Raw genomic sequence first — 23,205 nt, 5'->3', positions numbered from 1 at the left:
TAAGGCACCAGGGAGTCAGTGTTTGGCATTCATTTATTGGCCTGGATAGAAAGGACAGGGACTGGGTCTGAATTAATTTTTTTATACCCAGCCCTCATGGTGGTGCCTGCTGTATACTAAGTGTTCACTACCTTTTTCAGAAATGATTGGAAAATTGGTACACTCCCCAGCCTTGGAGCCTTTTAAGATACTGTGTGCACCCCCCACCCCCACAAATGTTTTCACCACCCCAGTAACAGTCCTGCCAATGCTTTAAGGGCGCAGACTGAGTGTCTCCTCCTCCAACTCTCCCCCACTCTCCTGCTGGCCATGCAACCATCTTCCCCAGTGGCCTGGGAGCTCCCTGCAGGCAGAGGCCACACTTGTTCTTTGAAGCCCCAGGCTCAGCCATGGCCTCCGACCCCTGACCCCCCACCTCCAGCACACACACAATCCTAAGCAGTCCTGACTGGGAGGGGGGCCTCGCACTTACTGGTTCGAACCTGCTTCCACTTCCCTGCAGGTAGCGTGCGAGCTTGCAGGGTGTACTTGGCGATAGGGCTGTGGTTGTCAAAGCCACGGCTCCAGCTGAGCTGGACAGTGGTGTCACTGATGTCTCTCACCACCACGCCTCCTGGGGGACCTGGCGGACCTGCACCAAGAGGACAGAGCACAGTAGGTCAGAACTGGGCAGCTTCAAATTTGAGCCAACCTCCTTCAGGATGGCTTGGACTGGTGCAGTACCAAGAGGGAGCAGCAGAGGGCGCGGCAAACACACACCGGGTGGGAGGGCAAGGCACGTTGGAAGTGAGTGGGCCCATTGGCGGGAGGGGGTTGTGAGGTGGGGGGATGTGTCCAAGGCTGGAGGGGTCACAGAGCCCCTCACACAGAGAAGTACATAGATTTCCCAGCACGAGGCTTTGAGAACTTATGGCCTCAGCAAATTTCTCCAGTCTTGGGATGTATTTAGGAGTGGGTTTTTACAATTTTGACTTTGGAGGAAGAATGTTCTATTCCTTTAGGACCTGGGAAGAACCATGGGATGAGTTCAGCTCAACAGACTTGTCAGAAGCCCTGAAAGCAGACAGCTTTCAGGGAGAGGAGGGAGTAAGGGAGCGAAGGTCAGAATAGCCCAGCTGGCCTGAGGGAGTCGGGGTGTGGCTGGGGTTGGGAAACCCCATCACCTCGGACCAGGACTGTGGCCTCCTTGGATGCGCTGTCCACCACCGTCTGGGCCATGCACGTGTACTTCCCGCCGTGGCGCAGCTGGGCGTTCAGGATGGTCAGATCCCCAACCGTCTCCTTCTACAAACGGGAGACAGGAAAGGGGACAGGTCAGGGGCAGCAGCCCTGGCTAGCATGGTGAGGCAGGAGGCAGGGCTCAGAGTCCCTCCATGGGCCTCTCTGGGTCTGGCTGCTCCTCTCTGTTCAGTGGGAGGAATCAGCTACTCTCTATTTGGTACCACTGGGAATTAAACAACAGTTTTTCACCCAAGACAGTCAACAACGGTTCAAGCTGATAAATCTCTGCACTGGGGGCAGGATAACAAGAACAGTAAGGGAGAGAGTCCTGCTGGGGGCCTGGGATTCCGGGTTTGTCCCTAACCCTCCCCTAGATGCATAGGTTCACGTGGAATCCAGGGAGCTTCCCGTCTAAGGGAGGGTGGTTATGAACCCAGGGAGGAGCTTGCCATGCATGGCATTCCTAGGGGAATGGGGAAAGGCTTTGGGGTGGTGATGGTTAAGGACATCTTGGGTCCCCTGTGTCCCCAGAAGGAGGGAGGAGCCCTGGGTTCTCTGGCCTCAGGCCTTACCACATTGGCCCTTCGGTAGTGGCCCCCAGGCTTGTCGAAGTCGATGGGGAAGCCATCCAGGGTCCAGATGAAGGTAAGGTCCATGGTGGGGTCGTGGGAGGCGTGGCACTGCAGGGTCAGGTTATCTCCCAAGTTAATGTCGGCACTCGAGGGGGCTAGGGTGATCTTGGTTGCATCTGCCAAGACAAACAAGACCTCTTAGTAGAGGGGGAGGAAATAGGCCCAGGCAGGGGCAGCAGGGCAGGGTGAGAGGGTTTGTCTTGAGCCCCAGGAAAGAGAACAAGCAGGGTGGCCAGCAGCCCCACAAGTGTGTGGGAGGGAGGCAGAAGCAGATTCTGGATGGGGCGGAGAGGGGGTGGTTCCAAGTGAAACCAAATCCTGGGGTCACCTCCAAACCAACTAGGAGGAACGTGGGAACACAAGAGCCCGCTGGTGAGGAGGAATGGCACCACGCGGCTAAGCCACCAACCTCAACCAAACCACAGCACTTACCTCGCACAGACAGGATGCCAGTGCTGTTGGCTTTGCCCATGAAATTCTCAGCAAAGCAGGTGTATTTGCCTTCATCTGACCGACTGATGTTTCTTATGATCAGGGTTGCCATCTGGAGTTACAGTCACTCTGCAGCAAAGACAAAGCAGATCTGGCCAACGCAGGGCACACTGTAGTCACGGGAAGGGGACTTGCCTCCCGGGAGAAGGAGGGGAGCAGGGAATTGCTCGGGTTGGGTGGGGTGGGGCTTGTACCTGCTGCTGTTGACCAAGATCTCGGTGCCTTTGCTCCAGAGCACCATGGCATTGGGCGCTGCCCGGGGCTGACAGGGGATGGCGATCTCACCCCCTCGGGCTGCAGGGATCAGACGCCTTACAGGATTCAGCCTAAAGTCGGGGGCGAGGGCTGGAAGGAAGGGGGGAGCAGCCTAGTCACCCAGGGAATCAAAACAGTACCTGTTGCCCCTGACTGAGACGTCACCTGCCTACATGCTAAGCACTCATGGCCAATCCATGAGTGACTCCTGGCAGCACCACTTCCAAAATACATACAGAATCCAGCCCTCTCCCATCATCCTCACTGCCACTGTGCTGGTCCAAGCCACCGAATCTCTCCTGGACTGTTGAAAATCCCCCTAATTAGTCTTCCTGTTTTTGCACTTTCTTTCTACAGTCACTTCTCCACCTGGCAGCAGGCAGGAATATCTTTTTACAAATGCAAATCAGACACTCAGAAAGAAGTCCAACACCTCCCAAGGGCTCACAGCAGAGCTCCCCCCACCCATCCCCACCCTGATCACATCTTGCTCCACTCTCTTTCACTCATTGTGCTCCAATTACTTGGGCCATTTTTTTTATCCTATGAAGATACCAAGTTTTGTTTCCTGCCTCAGGACCTTTGCACCTACTGTACATGTTACTTGGAAATCCCCCAGATCTCCACATGACCGGCCTCTTCTTAACACTCAGCACACATCCCAAACGTGAATTCCTCAGAGAGGTCTTCCCTGACCATTCCATCTGACTGGCCCACATTACCCCCACCGCTCTGCTGGATTTTTTTTACACTGTATTTTTATGGCTGTTGTGGCATTATCTTATTTAATTATTTGATTTTGTGTTTATTTGCTTCTCCCCACTGGATTGTAAGACAGTTGAAGGCAGAGACCTTATCTTTCATGTTCACTTCTGAAGAGGTGTTGAAGGAATATTGGTTGAACGAATGAATGAATGAGTCTTAGTTAAGCCTAACTACAGCTTGATGAAGAAGGTATCATTGTGTCCATTTTACAGATGAGAAAAATAGGTTTTACAAGCGCAAGTCACACAGCTACGGATGCTGGCACCCGCTGACATTACTGGGCACCTGTTACGTGACAGGCAGGTCCTCTGTGCTTTAGTTCCTACCATCTCCTTTCATCCTCACTGCAACTGTGTGCTGATCACTGCCCACATTTTATTAATCAAGAAACTGAGTCACAAAGAGAGTAGTAACCTGCTAAAGGTCACATAGCCAAGGGGCTGCGTTAAACCCAAATCTAACTGATTTGGCTTCCAGTGACTTTTGCCCCCTCCTTTTTTTTTTTTTTTTGCCATAGTAAACAGTCACTTCATTCATTTCAGACACGGGACAACCAGAGACCCCATCCTCTAGGGGTTCTCTGTCTAGTGTCTCATCTCCTGTCTTAAATCCCTGAGTTCTACTCAGAAGCTGTCGGAAGACTAAGAAAAACTGGCAGGTAAGTGTGTGTGTTTAGAGAAGCTGCAACTCAGAACTCCTAAGGCCATCACCTTTGTGTCCCCAGGGCCATCCTCTGCCGCCCTGGGCCCTTTACCTTGCACGGCCAGCTCGGCACTGGCATAGATGGTGCCATGCTTGTTCTCCGCCACACACTGGTACATGCCCGAGTCCTCCAGGCTCAGCTTGGACAACCGCAGGTCCCCGGCCAGCACGTCTATCCGGGACTGTGCAGAAAAGCCCGACCCAGGGCGGGGCAGGGGGATCAGGACCACAGGAGGACCAGGGCGGGGGGCTGACGGGGCGCGTGCAGTGGAGGCTGGGCTGCTGTTCCCTCCAGGATGGGGCTCATGTGCCCAGTTCTAGCTCAGGGCAGCCTGGAATCCCGGGACTTGGAGATTCCCCAGGCCTCCCTGCACATCAGCGCACTGAAGCCAGAGGGGTGAGTGATCCACTCAGGACCACATAGTGTTTTTTGTGGCTGAGTTGCGCCTGGACCGAGGTCCCTGCATCCTCAGTCAGGACTCTATCCAGTGACCAGCCTGAAGCCATGTTACCCCGGGATGGCGAGAAGCACCTAGAACCATCCTATAGCATCCTAATAGGCCCAGAGGATATGCCAGTGGTGTGGGGGGGTGGGGGAAGGGGGTCTAGGAGGGTAAGGGAAGCAGGTGAGCAGAGGATGGTGTGCTGGGTGTGTGGGAGGAAGTCCCAGGTCTCCTACCTGGGAGGCCAGAGGCTCCCCGTTCCGCAGCCAGCGCACTGTGGGCCGAGGCTTGCCAGCGGCTGCGCAGCCCCAATGCAGGTTGGAACCTATGTCAGCCTCCATGTCTGAGATCACCTTGAGCCACTCAGGCTGAGCTGTGGGGAGCAAGAGAGAGAGAGGCTGGAGATGAGCTTGGAGGAGCCTCCAGCTAATTAACTCGTCGGAACTAGCGGGGCTGCAGTTCCTGTGCCAGACATCAGAGGGCGCCAACAGCACTCTGGGATGAAGTGTGGGGCGAAGAGGCTCAAGAAAGCTGGCACTTTATGGCTGTGCCAGTAGCTGTTTTAGCGACTTAAGTCCTTCTAATGCTTTCCATGTGCTTTCTGCAGCCCTTACTGAGCTCTGAGCTGGCCACAGCACTGCCGTCTTCTGTTCCCATGCCCAGCGCCATCCGTGCGCAGGGAGGCTTAAGCAAGGGGCCGCCCAGTCTCCTCCCTGACTTTTGGATCTGCTTTCTCAAGGACCAGGGAGGGCGGGGCGAGGGAGTCCCGGCTCTGTACCCTGCACGATGATGCGGCCCTGGACGTGTCACGGCCCTTGGAGTTCTCCGCCTCACACTCGTAGGTGCCTTCGTCCTCGAAGCCCACGCTGGGGATCTGCAGGGTTGGGCTCGGCTGTGGCCCACTGCGGGGACAGGGAGCCATCCACTTTGCGCCACTCGATCCTGGGGACGGTGCTGGCGGGGACACAAAGCCAGAGGAGGAGGGCTGAGCTTGGGAGACTCCCCGTACCTGAAGCTCCTTGCACCCAACCCAGGCCTTCCCGAGATGCTGGCAGGTGGTGACCGGGAGGAGGGCCTGGGAAGAAACAGGGACAGAAGCAAGGAGGCAGGGAGGGGCCTCTCCAAGGCAGGCTTCAGAGCAAAGGCAGGGAAGGGGCAAGAAGTGGGCTCCCCTGCTCCCTCCTCTCCCCAGCAACAATAGTGCAGCTAAGGCTGTGTGTGGTCTGTGCCCTGAAGCCTCCTTGCCCTCTCTGTCCCCACCCTGCCCAGTGAGCGGTGGTCGCTACCCACTGTGGGTCTGGTGCTCTGGCGCAAGGGCGCCCGGATGACTGAGCGCTCGGCCTGCCTGCCCTCCCCTTGAGGTCACCCAGGCCCCTGAGGGGCTCTGAGAGGCTGGGCCCTGGCCTGCCCCCTCCCTCCTCCACCACTCACTTCCCGAAGGCGAAGCATTCTAGGGTGACCTGCTGCCCCACCAGCGCGTAGGTCTCTGCCGGGAACCGGGCCTTGATGCTGGGCGCAAAGAGCCTGGTGTCTGGGGAGAGAGAGGGAGTTTGCTGCGTCAGATGCACATGACCCAGGCCAAGCGCTCCTCTGCTTACCGTCTCAGCACAACTCAGGGCCCACTCTTTCTTGCCTCCCTTTCCCCTGGGGGGCCTGGGGCAAGGGTCCAAGGCCGTGCAGCAGGAGGACCCCGGGGGCCCAGGCCCCGACCTTGTGCCCTGTGAGCTGCTCTCCACAACTTCCAAGGGAAAAACCCCTTTCCCAACGCCCGCAGACCCCTTCAGCGCCCCCGCTCCCCTGACCTTCCGCAGCCAGGTTGAGCTGGGCAAACTTGCTGAAGACGCTCTTGGTGGAGAAGTCCATGTGGCTGGTGGCCAGGCAGGAGTAGTTGCCCAGGTCCGAGGCGTTGGTCCGGGCGATGTACAGGTTCCCTGTGGTCTGGGACACGAAGTGACGCCCGTCCGTCGGGATGAAGTTGGGGAACTCGTTGAGGAGGCCAGCGGTAGGACAAGCCTGGGGTGGGGAGTTTGAGGAAATGGGGTGCTGGGCTAATGGAGCAACTCTGGGAGGGACCCCAGTGTGCTGCTGGGAATCCCTAGACCCTGTCCTGTGAGCCCCATGCTCTGAACTGAGGCTGAGGGGAGACCAAGAGGGGAGACAAGACTTGATTCCTGCCGTCAGGGAGTGCTGTCCGCTGGGGAAGCAGCCCTGCCCTCCGGACCTTCCAGTCTGAGTGGGGGGAGGGGTGGGAAGGGCGTGGAGCTAGAGGATGACAGACTATAAAGGAAACACAGAATCATTTAGAGTTGGGGGACCCCAGGGGTCCGTGCTTCCCAGGGTGACTCACCACCTTATTCCATCCCTCTTCTGCTGGGCGGCTGGAAGCCCCTCCCATGCCCTCCGTCTCACTGTGGCCTAGGGGCCGACTCACCTGGGTAGTGGGCAGGCGGGTTACAGGGCAGCATCACCCCCCAACCTTCGTGGGTTTTCACTGGGTCTCGCTCCTCCTTGGAGAATTCCTGCAGAACTGGGGGTGGTGGAGACCGGGCCCTCAGGCGCTGTGCTCCAAGCCTGGGGCCCCTCCCCAGCTCAGCCCCCTTGGGGAAGTTGTCACCCATCCTTTCTGGATACTTTTTCCAGCCCCTCTTCCCCACGCTCAAAGTGTCCCAGCACCCCGGGGGGTCTCACAGCCGAAGCGGAGGACAGCCTCCCTGCTGACAACGGTGCCCACTGGGTTGGAGGCCAGGCACTGGTAGACGCCAGCATCCTGGGCCTTGGTAGGGTTCATGATGACCAGGTTGCCCCCGACCAGCTGGTGACGGGAACCTGGCTCCAGCTTCATCTCCGTGCCATTCATCTTCCACCTGCAGTGAGGGCGGAGGAGGCTGACGTGAGGAAAAAGTGCCTGGCGGCCCAGGGCCTCCCAGCACCCACTGCAGGGGTCTCACCTATAGGTGGCTGGAGGGCTGGCTCGGGCGCGGCAGGCCAGTGTCACCTTCTCCTCTGTGGACTCCTCTGGGAATAGCAGGCTGAGGGGCTGGTCTTCAAAGACAGGCCCAAAGGTGGCCGGGGATCCCTGGGCTGAGCTCCAAGCTGCAGATGGGGGACACCCCAGAGGTCTCAGGGCCTAGGGGCCAGCTGGAGCCTGGCCTCCAGTGCAGTGCTGCCCAATAGAACTTCCTGCAGTGCTGGAAAGGTTCCATTTTCCACACTGTCCAATACAGTACACTAGCTATCGTGCCCACAAAATGTGGCTAGTACGGCTGAGGAATCAGATTTTTCACCTTATTTCATTTTAGTTAATTAAAATTTGAATTTCAATAGGTTGAGCAGAACCCATCTAGTCAAGTTAGTTCAGTCAATCACCCATCCTACACTCAAGTGCTCAGTACCTGCTGTATACCTGGCACTGAGCTAAAGCAAAAATGAGTAAGACACACTCTCTCCTCCTCAAGGAACTTGTAGTCCAGGGAGGGAGACAGAAAACTGACAAAAGAAGGAGGGGAGAGCCGTAATAGTTTAAGTTCAAGTGCAGGAGGCCCTCAGGGTGGAAGTCAGGAAGCCTCGCAGAGGAGCTGATCGGCAGGGTGTGAGATGGGACTTGAGCGGTGCATGGAAGTCACCGGCTAGAAAGGTGGGGGAGAGGATGTGGGGCACTGAAGCCTAGTGCCCCTGTTGGGCAGTGCGTCCCAGGACAACATGCTGTGGCTCTGGGCCTCTTATTAGCTGTCAGAGAACCCTTCTGAGCCTCAGCCTCTTCACCTGTGAAATGGAAAGAAGACAAACTCACCTCCTAGGGTCCGTAGGAGGGTTCAGCCTGGCATAATGTGTGTGCTCAGCCACTGTCTGCTGGCCCCAAGTGAGGGGTGGGCTGAGGGTCAGGGGAAGAAGGCAGGCTCAGTGGTGGGTGGGCGGCCTGCAAGTGGCTTTGGGGGCATTCTTATAAAATTCCAGTGTGACAATTCCAGAGAGGCGCAGAAAAGAGAACGGCTTGCCCACAGCCACAGGGCAGGTCTGTGGTGCACACAGGTCTAGACCTTGGGCTCCTGAATTTGCTGAGTGAATGGAGATCCCATGTGCCGTTGGAGTTCTCATGCCTAGCTCCTTCCCGAGGCCTTGCTCCTCATGCACCGCTGTCCGGCCTCACTGGGGCGGGGGGCCCTGAGGCCCAGAGGGCAGTGCTTCGCACCTGCCTGTCCACAGGGGTGGAGAGCTGGCTCTGTCTGCTGACTGGTGGGGCTGGGCATACTCAGCCTTTGTGGTGTCAGGCAGGAGCCCGGCCACCCCTAATTGACTCCTACCCCTCAGTGCAGCTGATTTCAGGCGCTCCTTGGTGGGTTGGGGGGTGGGGTCCCCATTAACCAATTAGTGCCTCCTCTCCCAGGGCATCCAGCTGTCAGCCCTCTCCCAGGGGCAGGGATGGGCCCCATGCCACAGCTGAGGCCCAGCCCTGGACCCCTGGGAGTGAGGGCAGCTGTTAAGCAGCTCTCAGAATGAGGAAGGAGGCAGGACTCCCTGAAATGGCATCCCCCACGCCCCTCCCCACCACCCATCACTCGCCCTCACTGCCGCCCCAGGCCTCGGAGATGGCGGCGGGCAGCATCATCTCGGCTGGAGAGCCCAGCTTAATCCCAAGTTAATGATGGTGGTGGAGGGTAGGGACCCTGCCCCAGCTGGGACTGCTGGGAGGGGAGGGGAAGGAGGGGTAGCGGAGGCAGCCAGGCTGCTGGGAACAACCTCGCATAATAGCAGCTTCCAGTAACTCTGTCTGGACGGTGGTGAGGTGGGGGTGGGGGTGGGGGTGGCTGAGTGGGCCCGGGGCAGAGTGATGCTTTACGATAGGCTTTCTTCTTGAAAAAGCTTTCTCCCTTGCACTCAGCCATACACACACCCTCACCCCAATATCCACATATGCACACTTTCCACACCTCCCTGTACACACACGCATTCACACACGCATAGATCACGCATACTGCTTTAAGCTACTCCAGCAGCCAGATACGCACATTTATAGACGCACTCCACTCCCGAGCACATGCGGCTACAGGTGCCCCTGTGCACTTTATTTATACATGCCCCTGCATGCATACTAGTTAACATAGGTGCTGTTTATTAAGTGCTTCCTCTTTATCAGACACCACACTCCGTATTTCCTCCTCATAACCTCTGGAGAAGACAGGTACTGCCGTTTACTCATTTGGCTAATGTGAAAACGGACACTTAGAAATAACTTGCCCCAAATCACTCAGCAAGAAGGAGCAGATGTAGGCATCCGGACTCTGGCCAGCCTCGCCCCCATAGCCGGGGTCCTGAACCACGGTGCTCGGGTTTCTTGACCTCCGTTTCCCATCGGAACCATCAGAGATACTGTTCCGTCCCAGAGGTACTGAATCAGAATCTCTAGGAGTGAGACCCAGGAATCTAGACTTTGAAAGGGCCTCGTGGGCGTTCTGAAGGGCAGCTGGGGTGGAGAGCCATGGCACTGCGCTGTAAGGCCTTCTGTCCACACTCTTCATCCCCCACAAACGTAGCACACCCCCCATGCAGTAACTCACTCATATCTCCACCCTCTCAAACATCCACAGACACACCCTCACCCCACAGCTCCCTCTGAGGCTACACACACATCCACCTACACATGCACTCACACACACACACACACACACACACACACACACACACACACACACACACAGACACACCCACTCCCAGGCAAAGCCGCCCACTGTGTGCTGACCTTGTCTGACATCCTCTCTGATTCTCTCCTGATACCCTGTCCTGGCAACTCTGCGGCCCCAAACACAGGCATCAGGACCTTACAGAGGAAGGGGACTGGGGACATGAGAGCGTGGAGGGGAATCCATGCTGCCTTTCCTTGCACTGGGGTGCAGGAGTCCAAAGCCGCATCCCTGGGTGGGTGAGCAAAGACAGCCAAGAACTGAGGCCCCTTCCTAGGGGGTGGGAACAGTGATGAGATGTTCCACTCCTGTCTCTGCAGCTCTTGGAGGTGGCAGACCAGGTCTCGTCTCTCTCGGCCTTCCTGCCTCTCTGGGTCTAAGGACCCTGGAGGCTGCCTGTACTGCTTGCCTCAGATGGTGGGGTCCCAGCACTGTTGTCCCTGAGGGTGGGGAGGGGAGAGGAACCCACGCGCCTCTCCTCCGCTCTCTCTGGGGCGGGTGTCTTCTGTTCCATGCAGTCCCATGCAGTCCCATGCAGTCCCATGCAGTCTGGGCTCCCCATCCCACAGCTCATCTGGGCCTGGGGGGCCCTGGCATAGGGAGTGTGGTCTGGGGCTGGGGGTGCTGGGAGAGTCTCCCCACTCTCTGGGGCAGCCCTGTTTCCCAGCAGCCTCACTGATTTGGGTGCAGGACTGGGAGGCAGTTAAGGCTTACTGAGAATAACTGAAAGTGTGCCAGTGAGTCCTTCCCTGGTGAGACAGAGTTGAAAATCTGCTGGTTGCAGCCTGGCGGGGGGTGGGGAGTGGGGTGGCCAGGACTCCAGGACAGCGGAGCATGGGGATTCTTTCTCTCGTGGAGAAAAGAAAAGTCTATGGATCTGGGCTGGAGGTCAGGGCCGAGAGGCCAAGCAGTCGTCCCAGCAGGCCCCTCCGAGGGACGCCCCCCCAGCCCTGGGACAGGCTGGGACTCCGGCACCTCCTCCCCAGTGCTCTCCCAGAGCCCAGCCAGCCCGGGCCTCTCCGCCTGCACTGCTCCCTTTTCCGTGTCCTCCTTTTCCTTCTGCCAGCCCTCCTCCTCCCTCCTCCCACCTCGCAGCACCCTTAGCAGGAGAACCTTTGAGTCCCTCTTGCCTTTTTCCTGGGCCACCCCCTGCTCTGCCTCATCCCTTCCCACATCCTGTTCCACACCTGGTCCATCTGCCAAGGCCTCAGCGCTGCCCTGAGGAACCCTCCCAGAGTTGTGTGGTCAGGGAACTCCACAGCCATGCTGTCCAACAGAAGTTTCTGTGATGATGGAAATACTTTATAATCTGTGCTATGAGCCCTTGAAATGAGGCCAGTGCAACTAAGAAACTAATTTTATGTTATTTTTTAAGCCCCAAATAATCCATTTTATTTATTCATTTTTTAATGGAGGTACTGGAGATTGAATCTAGGACCTTGTGCATGCTAAACGTGCTCCACCACTGAGCTATTACCCCCTGCCCCCTAATAAGTATTAATATCACTTTAATTTTTTTCCTCTTCTTTTTCTGAACTAGAGGTACTAGGGATTAAACCCAGGACCTTGTGCATGCTAAGCACACATTCAACCATTGAACTATACCCACTCCCAATAAATTTAAATTTAATCTTGCGGCTTTAGGAGTCTGCAAATCCGGGCTGATAGCGTGGAGATCTGGTTGTGCCACAGTCTTGCTGTGTGACCCAGAGCAAGCCACTCACCTTCTCTGGATCATGCTTTTTATTTGAAAAAAATCTACACTATGGCAAAGACCCATTTCCTCTCCTCCTAACCTCAAAGGGAAAGTAAGATCCACAAACAGGAAAATTTTACAAGGAAATGGCTTCAAAGTGAAATGCTAGACCAATGCAGAGTCAATTGTTTCCATAGCCCTCAATAACATAACAGCAATGACAGAATGCCGTAGTCAGCCCTGTGAGGCTTTAGAGCCCAGACAAACCTTCTTACCTGGAGTGGAGACAAGGGCCACAACGACCAGCATTAGCAAGTGTGACTGCCTCCGGGCGGGTGTCCCCATGGTGGGCGTTCCAGGCCGAGGTGGGGAGCAGAGGGGCGGAGAGGAGCCTCAGCCTAGCACAGGGAGAGTCTGGCTGGAGGCTGAGAAGGACCTAGAGAGGCAGAAAGACAGGGGCATGTCTCTGAGCTGAGGAGCGCCCCTCCCAGCTCCAGGCACATCTAGGCAGGCGATGCTTTTACCTCAGCCCAGGGAGAGGCCGGAATCGCCCTCACCCTCCCCAGGACCCCAGGGGAAGGGGCTTGGCTATTACCGAGGAGCTCTTTCCAGGGCTGAGTGCCTCCTGCTGGCCCCCTGGGAGTCTGGCTCTGCCTGGCACCCCCACCCCACCTCCCCTGCAGCCAGCAGGGTGTTGCTCAGGAAATAGAAGCAGTGACTAATTGGGAGGCAAGAAGCCGCGGCCTGCTCACCCGGTAACAGCTCTCAGCATAGGGCCAGAAGAGGGCAGGTCCTCTGCCTGGATCTGGGGAACTAGTAACATCTCCTAGCAATTGGGGCCCACTCTCCCCGACGGCTGCCTGGGTAGGGGGGTCATAAGCCCCTCTGGAAGCTGCGTCAAGTCTCTGGGGACCAGCCTTGTTTTTTTTAGCAGTGAAGGCGAGTTTCACTGAGTCACCACACCCTTTCACCAGGACACCAGGTAAGGCACTTACGTACTGGGCGTGATGGACCCATAACCTTGGCCCACTTAGCAAGGCTCCCCAACCAGATGGCCTAATGGGTCCAGATGGCTTTCTGGGCTGAAAAAGTTAACCCAGTTCCCAAAGGATCCTCCCTCTTGCTGAGATGAGCAGAGACTTGGTTAAATCTTGGAGCTCTGGAGAATCTGCTCCCTGGGGGGGGGCACCAAGAGCAAGTCAGAGCCCCCCTCCATCAGCTTGAGAGACTGGGGCTTCTTCCTGGGTGAGGAGAGGGGAGGGCCAGCCTTCCACCTACTCCTCATCTCCGGGAAGACATACCCAGTTTGGGGCGAGGGGAGTGTGGAATCTCAGGGCCTGCTTTTTGGTTATCAGGGTGAGTGTGGGTCACTGGACTCCTATGGGATCCTGTTGGAGTGGCCACAGGGAGCCAGATAACCCTGCTGCAGATTCTGCTTCTCTGTCTGGCTACCTGCTTTGCAGAATCCTAAGAGCAGAAGGAGGGAGACTAAGGATGAAAGAGAGAGCCTGGCTGGGGGCACCTCCACTAACCGGCTCCAAGACCCATTCCATCTTCGTGTCTCTGCATCCCCATCTGTAAAATGGGTGCTAAGATTTCTTTTGAGACTGTGACGCTCCCAGAGAGTGCAGGATGGCCGAGGGCCCGAGAATGCTGTCCCCCGGATGGGAGTGGAGAGGTGGGGACAGCAGGGGACTTAAGGCTGCAGAGGACTTAAGAGTCTGCCACTGGGGCCAGTGCAGGGTCTGAAGACCAGTGCAAGCTCAGGATCTCTCTGTCTCACTGTGGGTCCTATTCCCTGGGAAAGAAAGGGCTTCCAAGTCCTTTTGAACCTCAACACTGATTGTCACCACAGCTGGCATCTCAAGGAGCTGGTGGGGGAAAGGGTAGGGGGAGCAGTGGCCCAGGGCCTGTCAGGGAGGATGTAGGCTGAGAAGCTGGGTGTTCCAGTGGGAGTCAGGGGAGCGATGTTTAAACAGATGGCAGTCCCTCTCCAGCCCCACCTTCAGCCTCATGCCTCCCTGTGTCCTCTGCACCGCCACCTGCCCCTCCCTATCCTTGCCACTTTCAGTTCCAGACTTAGACCCAGAAATTCAGCACTTCCAGCTCTTCTGACGCTCCCCCAGCACCCCGTCTCAGGACCTTGGCTCACACGACTCCATTCCCAGGTAGTGCCCTTCCTGGGACAGGCACTTGCACCCTCAAGGTCCCCTTCACATCTCGCCCCAACCAGGAAGCCCTAAGATGCACCCCCACACACAGAGAATTCAGCTCTGTTCTTGATGGCGCCCTGGTGCCCTGCCAGCACAGGCGCATCCATCAGAAGGTTGTGAGCCCCCCAAGGGGGAGACTGTCTCTTTCATCCTGGTATCACCTTGTGTAGCAAAGTGCCTGGCATAGAACGGGTGTCACTTGTGTATCGCATTTAACTGCTTGAGAACAGCTATGATCATATGTCTCCATGTCACACTCTCACATACTCAGTCTTCAGTGCTCCCCAAGGGCAACCCCAGGGCGTGCATGCATGCGCGTGCACACACACACACACACACACTCTGTGTCTTACTCTCACATCTTCTCATACACTTTTACACACACCCGCACGCACATCCTCTCTCAATCACACACTCCTTCTCTCCTACACACACCTTCACTCATTCCCTCTCGCTAGGGTTGGCAGAGTGCTTAGTCGTGGGACAGTCTAGAAGCAGGGCCCCGAATGGTGCACAAGTGCAGGGAGCTGTTCTTAGCACAGGGAGACCCAGGGGTACTGGGAACAACCACAGGCTTTGGAATGGATGGACAGGAGTTGGTGACGTTAGTTTCATCTCCTAACAACACTGGGAACTTGGACAAGTTATCTCCCCTGACGGAACCTCAGTTTTCTCATCTGTAAAGTGGGGATCATAACACTTTCTTTACAGAGCTGTTCTAAGTGTTCGACGAGGTATGGAGTGCCCTGCAGTGTAAGTCTTGGGGCTATTTGGACTTGCCTTAGGGTAGTGGTGGAGATGGGGGCGTGGAAAAAGGGTGGGGCCCCGGACTCCTTCCCTACTTCAACCGGAGCTCCACTTGCTTTATCTGCTGGACTTCCCTCCAAGTTTCCACAGCTCTGAACAGTTTGAAAATGTCCCCTTGGTGCAGGGGTGACTCCTCGCAGAGTCTGGCACAGAGACGGCACTCAGTCATCATTTGCTTCCTGACTTTTGTCTGCCTGCCAGTCCTGGGAGCTCAGCGATGGGGGAAGGGAGTGGGCAAAGCAGAGACAGAGGCGAGGGGACCTGTGGCCGGGGCAGAAGACTCGGGGACAGGAGTCTGGGGCCGCCCACCAGCAGTGCTGGAGAGAGTGGGGTGGGTGTGCGCGTGTACGTGTGTACGCGTGTATGTGATGTTTGTGTGTATCCTGTCTGTGTGTCTCTGTGTATGTGCACATGTCTGCATATGGGTGTATCTGGTGTGTGTGTGTGTCTGTGCCCCTGCCCAGCACAGGGTGTGAGGGCCCAGCCTTGCCTTGTTTCTCCAGGATCCACCAGGAGCCCTGCACCTGGGGCCATTTACCTCCACCCCACAGCGGTCAGAATTATCCGTTGTCTCTTTTACCATAGGTGATTAGCATACATCGTGGAGAATGTAATCCCACTGCTCATCCTAACTTCAGTTTAATCCAGAATTTTATCAGTCACCTCTGGACTCAAAGGCCCTGGGCCCACCCACCCAGGACTGAGACCAGCAGCCTCAGAGGAGACATGGTGGGGAAGGGGCTGGGGTCCAGAAGCACTGGGTGTTGTCCTCGGGGGGCAGTAGAGACTGATCAGCCCAATCAGATGTGCACTGAGTCCCACTGTGTGCCAAGGCCTTGTGTGTGAACATCCTCCCCCCCAACACACACACACACACACAGCACATGGGTTGAAGGTTGGAGCTTACTGTCTCCCTGAAGACACCCAAGCTTGCCTTGGATCTACTTCCTTTGCACTACTTATCACCAAGTGCCAAGCCTTGTGCTGAGCACTGGGGAGAGGGCATTAACTCCCAGCTGAGTGCAGCCAGAGGCTGTGCTCACAAGCCGCATGGGCCAGTCGTCTCCCCATACCATCTGTCCAGTGACACATTCTAGAATGCCCAGGATGGAGGAGGCCCTTTTGTCAGGAGCAAGGCTGGAGTGGAGCTATGCCAGGCCCAGAGCTGGCCCCGTGAACCCTGAGCCAGCCGAGCCTGGCCCCGGCCAGCTGCCCCGGTGCAGGGCTGCAGGCACTGGCTGGCACGGGCGGGCACAGGCTGTCACCACTTGGGGCTGGTCCTGGGAGAACATGGGGGTTCGTAGGCTGGTTGGGGTTCAGGGGCACCAGAAGGAGCTGGCTGAACTGCTGAGCCCAGGAGACAAGGGGGCTGGGGGACAGCTGGGGGTTGGAAGGCTGTGAGCTGAACTCCAGCACACAGTGGGGTTTGCTGGGCTGAGGACCCCGGCACGGAGCCAGCCAGAAAATGAAAGACACGTTCCACCCAAGTGCTTCCACTTGGGATACCCAGCTCCTGGCCTGAACCTGCCTCTCCTTCTCCCTGGACGATGGAGGTTTGAGCATTGAAGGATTTGGCAGCTTTCAGATGGGTGGTGATGAGAAAAGGAGTTTGGATCCCAGTTGAGGGCAGAGACTAAATGACTTATTATAAGCTGACAGGAGCCCCTCAGCACCGCCCCCACCCCCCTGCAGCACAGCACACGCTGGACGGGGTGGCCTCTCCTGCTGACAGGCCCGGGACTTACTTGTAGAGTAACCCCAGTTATTATGTTCATTACTTAACCTCTCTGAGCCTCAGTCTCCCATCTGCAAAATGGGGATGATAAGGGTAGTACCCACCTCCTGGGACTCGTGTGAGGTCAACCCTATTCCTCGCCCACAGTAAAGTAAGTGCTTGGGAAAGATGAGACCTTATGGCTGAGAGTCCTCTCGGCCCTCGGGCATGGGCCCGGCACACAGGGACACATACGTGTGTCCCAGACACTGTGTCTGGCATGGTCACATTTGGGCTGCACTCACGGGTGTCTAGGACGCTGAGGGTCTCCCTGAGCAGGTGCCTCTGTCTCTTAGCCCCCACAGGTCTGGTGCGCCTGAGTAAGTGCCAGCAGGCGTACCGTTCTAGGCGAGGGCACAAGGACACACAGAGTCACACCCAGATACGGTGTGTTCAGGAGAGCACCTGGCCCAGACACACACGTGGGCTCTCCCAAGCAGGTAGTCCTCCTCAATCACCCCGACCAGCTGCCCATGGGGTCTGAGATGGGAGGGGGACGCTGCTTACCAAAGGCACTGTCACCTACACTGTCTTCCAGGAAGGTCTGAACCATCCCAGTGCCACCCTGGGAGGACAGGGGTCTGCAGTGGCCTGGTGGGGCCATGTGCTGGGGGTGGGGGACGGAGCTGGCAGGAACAGACTGTAGTTGGGAAGCCTCAGTGCGGGAGGCTGGTGCCCTGAGTTGGAGGAGGTCCTTTAGGCATATTTGGGTGGAATTGGGACCTTCTCAGTCCTCGGGGGGGGGCAGGGACTGGATGGTGACAGGGCAACGTTGCAGCTGGGTCTCTCCCCAGCCACCTCTGTTTTCTCCCTCCCTTCCCACCCCTTGGTTTTCTCTGCAAGCTCTTTGTATTTGCAGCTGGCTCCCTGAGGCCCTAGCCCTGCCCCTGCTGTGCCCCCTGGGGAAAGCTGTGTCCCCCAGGCTGGTGGATTTGCCTGCGCTCTCAGCGCTGGACTTGGGGGAGTCTGGCCCTTGATCTGTGGTCTGGAGTCTCTGGCCCTCCTGTCCCCACCCTCCCCACTGTAGAGACCCCTCAAAGTGGGGAGCAGACAGAAGAGGAAAGCCTTGCATTCTCCTGGGAAGACCCAGGGGTTGGGGCAAGTAGCACCCAGACTCAGTTTCCCTACTTGCCTGCCTGTAGGGTGTTGGGGGGGGGGCAGAACGAGCGAGGGCTTTGAGAGGAGGGCTCTGTTTCAGACATCAGGAGTAGGAGCAACTGTTTCAACTTGGTTTGGAAGAACCACATCAGGGAGAAATTAGTGGAATAATTTTGCATGTCCCCCCATCTCTGCTGAGAGGTGATTCCCCCAATTCCTGCATAAGCTGGTTCAGAGCCAAGCCTGGTCGAGGTGGGTTTGAACCTACTCCTTTCCTCAGGCTAGTGTATGTTCTGGGGCTAATTAACTGCACCTCTTGGGCTGCGCTGCAGGAGGGCCACCCTTCAGCCAGAGCCAGGGTGGGGGAGCGTTTTGGTCTGTGAGGTCGGCAGACATTGAGAGGATGCGGGCTGGGGCTGGAGAGACCAGCAGGTTTCTTCTGGATGGGTGCCCTGAGTGTGGGGTGGGGCGGATCAGACAGATGCTGAGGTGCGGTTGGATCTGCGTGTGTCCTGGGGTAGAGTGTGTTCAGTTCGGGGTGAGAACATCACACACCTTTGCTTTTGTTTGCATCCTCTTTGGGTAAACAAGGAAACACGGGCTCATTTTGTAGCAAGAGAAGTCATTAAACCCATGGAAGGATTTCTTTACTCTAGGATGGTTACCATCAGGGCATAGAACCCATGGAAACTCCCATGAATGTTCCAAGTTACCAAAGCCCTGGTGGTGGGTGGGGGTTCGTCTAGATTAGGATGGTCCAGAACGGTGAGAGGTGACCAACATGCAAAGAAGACGGACCTGCCTCCACCTGTACCGTTTGTAAGAGGGTAATCTGAGGCTGGAAGAAATTGACAGGGTGATCCAGCCCAACCTCTGCCTCCAGGCAGGTCAGTCTCTGAGCTCGGACCAGACTCCAGTTCTCCACCCTCTCAAAGAGTCATTGGAAAGAAGGTTGCCTCACCTCCTCATGGTTCATCTTCCTGGTGAGGAAGTGTCTCCTGCAGTCTAACTTCAATCCCACCTGCTTCACTGGCATATCCTTTGCTCTGGTTCTTCCTTCTCTGTGTATCAACCATCTCTTGCTCAACCCTCAACCCCGTGGTTAGGCTTAAAGGTGTCTTTGTGGTAAGCTTTCTTGCAAACATTTGTCCTGAGGAAAAGTTGGGGTGGTGGACGTAGAGCACAATGCATTCTCCAAACCATCCCAAATGTATTTCTTCCCTGACAGCCTTAGAGGCAGAGGGGACACCTGTGAGGCACCCCCTTCTGTGTACTCGCTCCTGAGGGGTAAGTCTGGTCAGTCAGTCAGAGACCATGTGTGCACAAGCATCCCGTGAGCACACTTCCTCAGAGGCCCTGTCTCTGTGTGTCTCTGTTTGAACAACTGCTGGCAGAGAAGATGCTGGAATGGAATTGCACAAAGAGTGAAATCTAGCAGGGGGAACGGTGTGGGGTAGGCGGAGGGGTGCATTCAACCAGGAAGGGAGGGCGAGGGGAGAACCTGGCCGGGTGGGGAGTAGAAAGTGGGCGGGAAATAAGAGCCAGCAGGAGACTCCTCCCCTAGGGCATGTCCTCTGCTCCCCTCTCTGCTCATGGTGAGCCCCGGAAGGACAGATGGACCTTGGGTGACTGATGCCATGGGCTCAGGGGCCCTTCCCTGTCTGCCTCACCTACCATCTCCCTCACCTCCCGTCTCCCTCTTGCTGGCTGGGGCTCCTGAGAGATCCCACCAGGAATTAGGAAGAACTTTTGACGTTAGGGCAGAAGACTTGCTTGAGTGGTCCTGCAGCCTGGCTAGAAAGGGTTAACTGGGAGGGTACCCTGGGGAAGGGCTTGGATGCTGCCTCCTCTCAGGGCAGAGCTCCCTCCTCCCAAGGCCAGAAGCACCATCTCCCTGCCCCGTCCCCAGCCTCTCCCACAGGTGGCCCACCCTTTGCTGCCCTTGATCTCTGGTGGGGGGCAAGTGTGGTCCCTCTGAGAGCAACTGGGAGGTGGAGACTCAGAGGCTAAGTGGACTGACGGGCTCTCTGGCCAGGAGGTTGGAGGAAGAGACTGAGACTGCTGCCCAGAATGAGATCAGATCACCAAATCTCCTGGGTTATTTGGGCTCTTCCTCTTCCTGCTTCCCTTTGAGCAGAAGAAAAAGAATGCTAGCTGGTCTGCGAAGAGAGTTTGGGGGCCTGGGGAGCCAGGCTGAAAGGAAAGGGTGGTAAAAGTCTGACCAATTCCAGGCTGGGCGTGGGGCAGGGGAGAGTTAAGGGCAGGTGTCTTGGGGGCTGGAAAATCCATCCTTCTCCAGGCAGGGGTCCTGGACATGCACAGCCCACCCTATCCTGGTCTGTCTAGATTCCCAAACCTCCAAACAACCTGGACTGACAGCTTTTCCTTCTGGGACGCAGGCTCAGCCCCCAGTGGTCTGCGGATGAGGGGTCCCTGGCTTTGTTCCCGTGTAAGGCCGGGACTCTCCTTCCACAGGCATCTAACCACTCTCCTTTCTCATCTAACCACTTCCTTGCTTCCCAGACCTGGGAACCCCTCCTGGAGAAGATGATGGGAATTCAGCTCTGATGCTGGCTGGGCTGCTCTCCCCACCTCTGGCTATTATGTAAGCCAAGGTGATGAACAGAAGGATGCCCTCTCTTTCTAGACCCTAAATGGTGCCCCTCCCCACCCCCAGCCCAGCCCATTTCCTCCCTGGAAAGCCAAACTTCTGCAAATCCTTCTCTCCCACCAGTGAGGATGAGGGGGAGGGATATGAGGAGAAGATTAGATTGGGGAGGGCAGAAGGGATGTGCCTTGCCTCAGTTTCTTCTCCCTAAGTCCCCGCTCCTGGACAGGCCTTTGCCCAAACTTGTGCTCCAGTTTCTCCCCTCTCTCTCACAGTCTCCCCCTCTGTCGAACAGAAGCAAGACTTTGCAAAGAGGTCACCCTGCAGAAGCGGACGCAGGGCAACCTCCAGTCTGGGCAGTCAGGCTCAGTTCCATCCAGGGACTTCTAGGGGTAGGTCAAGGTCTGGGGCCTGGCCTTATGGACTGTCAGGCCCTGGGACGGGCAGGTGGGTGGAGGGGTCACAGGGCAGGCCCTCTAGCTGCTGCCCTCTCTGACAGTTGTTGCTACCAGCCTGTGGCTGGCTGGAATTCTTGGACACACCGCTGGGGTCTAGCTTCCCGGCCAGCCTCGGCCTGCCAGGGCCCTGCAAGATGCCACCCACGTAGACAGGGTGACAGGGCGGAGGGGCTCTCTGGCACTGGCAGCCCCGTGAGGCTGGGGTGAGAAGTCAGACTGGCCCTGCCAGCCAGCTGGGTTCTAGCCCTGCCCCTGCCCTGCCCCTCCCAACTTGCAAGGGAACTGAGCGCGGAGCCCCTGCCCACAGCAGCGCCCTGGGAAGCCCCCCAGCCAGAGAAGACAAAAGCCATTGGCACCTACCTGGGGTGGAGGAAGGGTGTTGGCCGGGGCAGGGGAACGCTGCTCCAGGCGGGGACGGGGACCCAGCCCGGCCGCCAGCCCCTGCGCTGTCCTCCTCTCCTCCCTGCTCGCCTCAGCCGCTCGCTGCTGTCCTGGTGCGGCCGCCGCGGTGGTGGCGGTGGCGGTGGCGGTGGCGGGTGAGGGCGCGCGTATGTGTGTGTGTGCGCGTGTGTGTGTGCGCGCGGGAGCCACTGCAGCATCTCTGCATCAAGATGTGCTCCTCCCTCTCCCAGGCTCCGCTCACTGGCTGGCTCCGGTCCTCAGCCAACGCTCGAGGGCCCTGGAGACGGCTTCCTTCTGCCCCCCCCCCCCCCACCCCTTTCCTGTCCCCACCCTCCCGGCTTTACCTCATTTGCTGTCATTTAAGGCCCCGGGGAGCGAGCCAGGGCGCCCGCGTCTTCCATAATGCATGGGCAGCTCTGCCCCGCTCCCCGGGCTGTATGGCCTGCCGGCGCCCACCTCCCCTGCCCAGCCCAGAGCTGAAGGGGCTAGAGAGGGGTGCGGTGAAGAGGGGAAGGAAAGTGACCCTCGCTCCGGGAGCCCTGGAGAGCCATGGAGGCAAACTCTTCGTTTCCCCCAGAAATTCCCTATTAGAGGAAGGGCTGCGAATCAGAAATCGCCCGCTCCACGTGCGGGGCGGCGGGGGTGGGGGGGTGGGGGGAGGCTGCCTCCGGTGCCCACCCTGCACGCTCATCTATGTTATTTCCCTTGCTTATGAAAGTGACATGGCTCTTGGTCGAAACACCCAAATATTAGAGGAAATTTAAAAAATCAATAGTGAAAGTACCTTAACAAATTTGAGCTACATGCCTCCAGGTTTATTATTTTCATGTATGTAATTGTATGGGTTATTACTATAATTTTATGCAAATTGATCACACAATACATTGTGATTTGCAAAATATCTTTTAAACTATATAAGAGGTCTTGGACACCTTTTCACATCAATGTGTATGGATCCCAGCCCATTTTCAATCAGCCAGCAGTGTGATGTTGTGGAAGGATCACTGGATTGGGAGTGTGAATTTCTGAAAGGCAGTCTGGGCTCTGTTGCTGATTGACTGTGAGTTCTAGGTAAGTGCTTGGTCCTCTCTGAGCCTCACTGGTAACCTGAAGGGGTTAAAGATGGCCAAGGTCCCTGCCAACTCTGAGCTTCTAGGTGCTCACCCAGGTGAGTGACACATCTCTTCTGCTCTGCTCCTGTCCTGTGGCAGGTGTGGGGCCTGGAGCGGGAGGCACCAGCCATCTGCGGTGGCAGTGGGCCCCGTCAGGCTGTCACTGCTGTCTCACCCCCCTCTGGCCCACCAGCTGTCCAGCTCGCACAGGCAGGTCTGGTGAGTGGCCCAGATGCTGAAACAGCTGGCAGGGCCAGGCCAGCCTCAGAGTGTTCAATGGGCGTACCTGTCAAGCCTGGATCGTGGCTCCGTGTCTTCTTGAGTGGACAGGGCACGGGGCGGGTGACAAGGGGGGCCTGGAAAAGGAGATGGAGACGTGGTGTGGAGGAGATTCTGCTGCCCAGCCTCCAAGGCCTGAAGGCCTGCCCAGGTCCCATTTGCTCTCCCCTCCCGTGCTTCTGCTGCCCCTCCACAGAGCTCTCCCAACTCAGGAGACAGTCTTCACTGCTTCTGATGGAGGTTGTATAGGTAACGTTTCTTGGGTAACTTGGAATGCTCCTGTGCAAATCCCTTCCAGAATGTCCTTCCCTCTCCTGCCTCTGCCCACAGGTTCCCTGCCTGTCTGTCTGTCTTCCTGGGGCTGGCACGTTGGCCCCAAGCTCCTGAGGTGTGCTTTGCTCTCTGATGCCACCCAGGTGAGCCCAAGTTCTGAAGAGAGGGCTTCGAGTTCTCTCTGAGCAGAAACAGCTGCCAGGAGAGAGGATGGCTCATCTGACGTCCTGGAGCTGACAGGTCAGGGATTGGCTGACTCAGGGGCCAAGGGTCTGGAAATGCGTGCACGGAGGACTG

The 23,205-nt window shown here is 57.1% G+C and overlaps 1 protein-coding gene across 1 annotated transcript in view; it reads right to left on the bottom strand.

Annotated features, from left to right (window-relative positions):
• The window catches only part of CNTN2 (contactin 2), a 45,658-nt gene extending 24,158 nt beyond the window's left edge, over positions 1 to 21,500 (bottom strand). The window contains exons 1-2 of the mRNA XM_032467009.1: positions 21,203 to 21,500; positions 12,210 to 12,320 (exon numbers count right to left, since the gene is read on the bottom strand). Of these exons, the coding sequence (XP_032322900.1) occupies positions 12,210 to 12,229 (20 nt within the window). The 5' untranslated portion in view covers positions 12,230 to 12,320; positions 21,203 to 21,500. The remainder of the gene's footprint in view (positions 1 to 12,209; positions 12,321 to 21,202) is intronic.
• Positions 21,501 to 23,205: the final 1,705 nt, after the last annotated feature.

This window comes from Camelus ferus, chromosome 23 (genome assembly GCF_009834535.1).
Source record: "Camelus ferus isolate YT-003-E chromosome 23, BCGSAC_Cfer_1.0, whole genome shotgun sequence".
NCBI lineage: Eukaryota > Metazoa > Chordata > Mammalia > Artiodactyla > Camelidae > Camelus > Camelus ferus.
The sequence above is the reverse complement of the archived record's forward strand: the minus strand, read 5'-3'. Positions and strand labels throughout refer to the sequence as shown.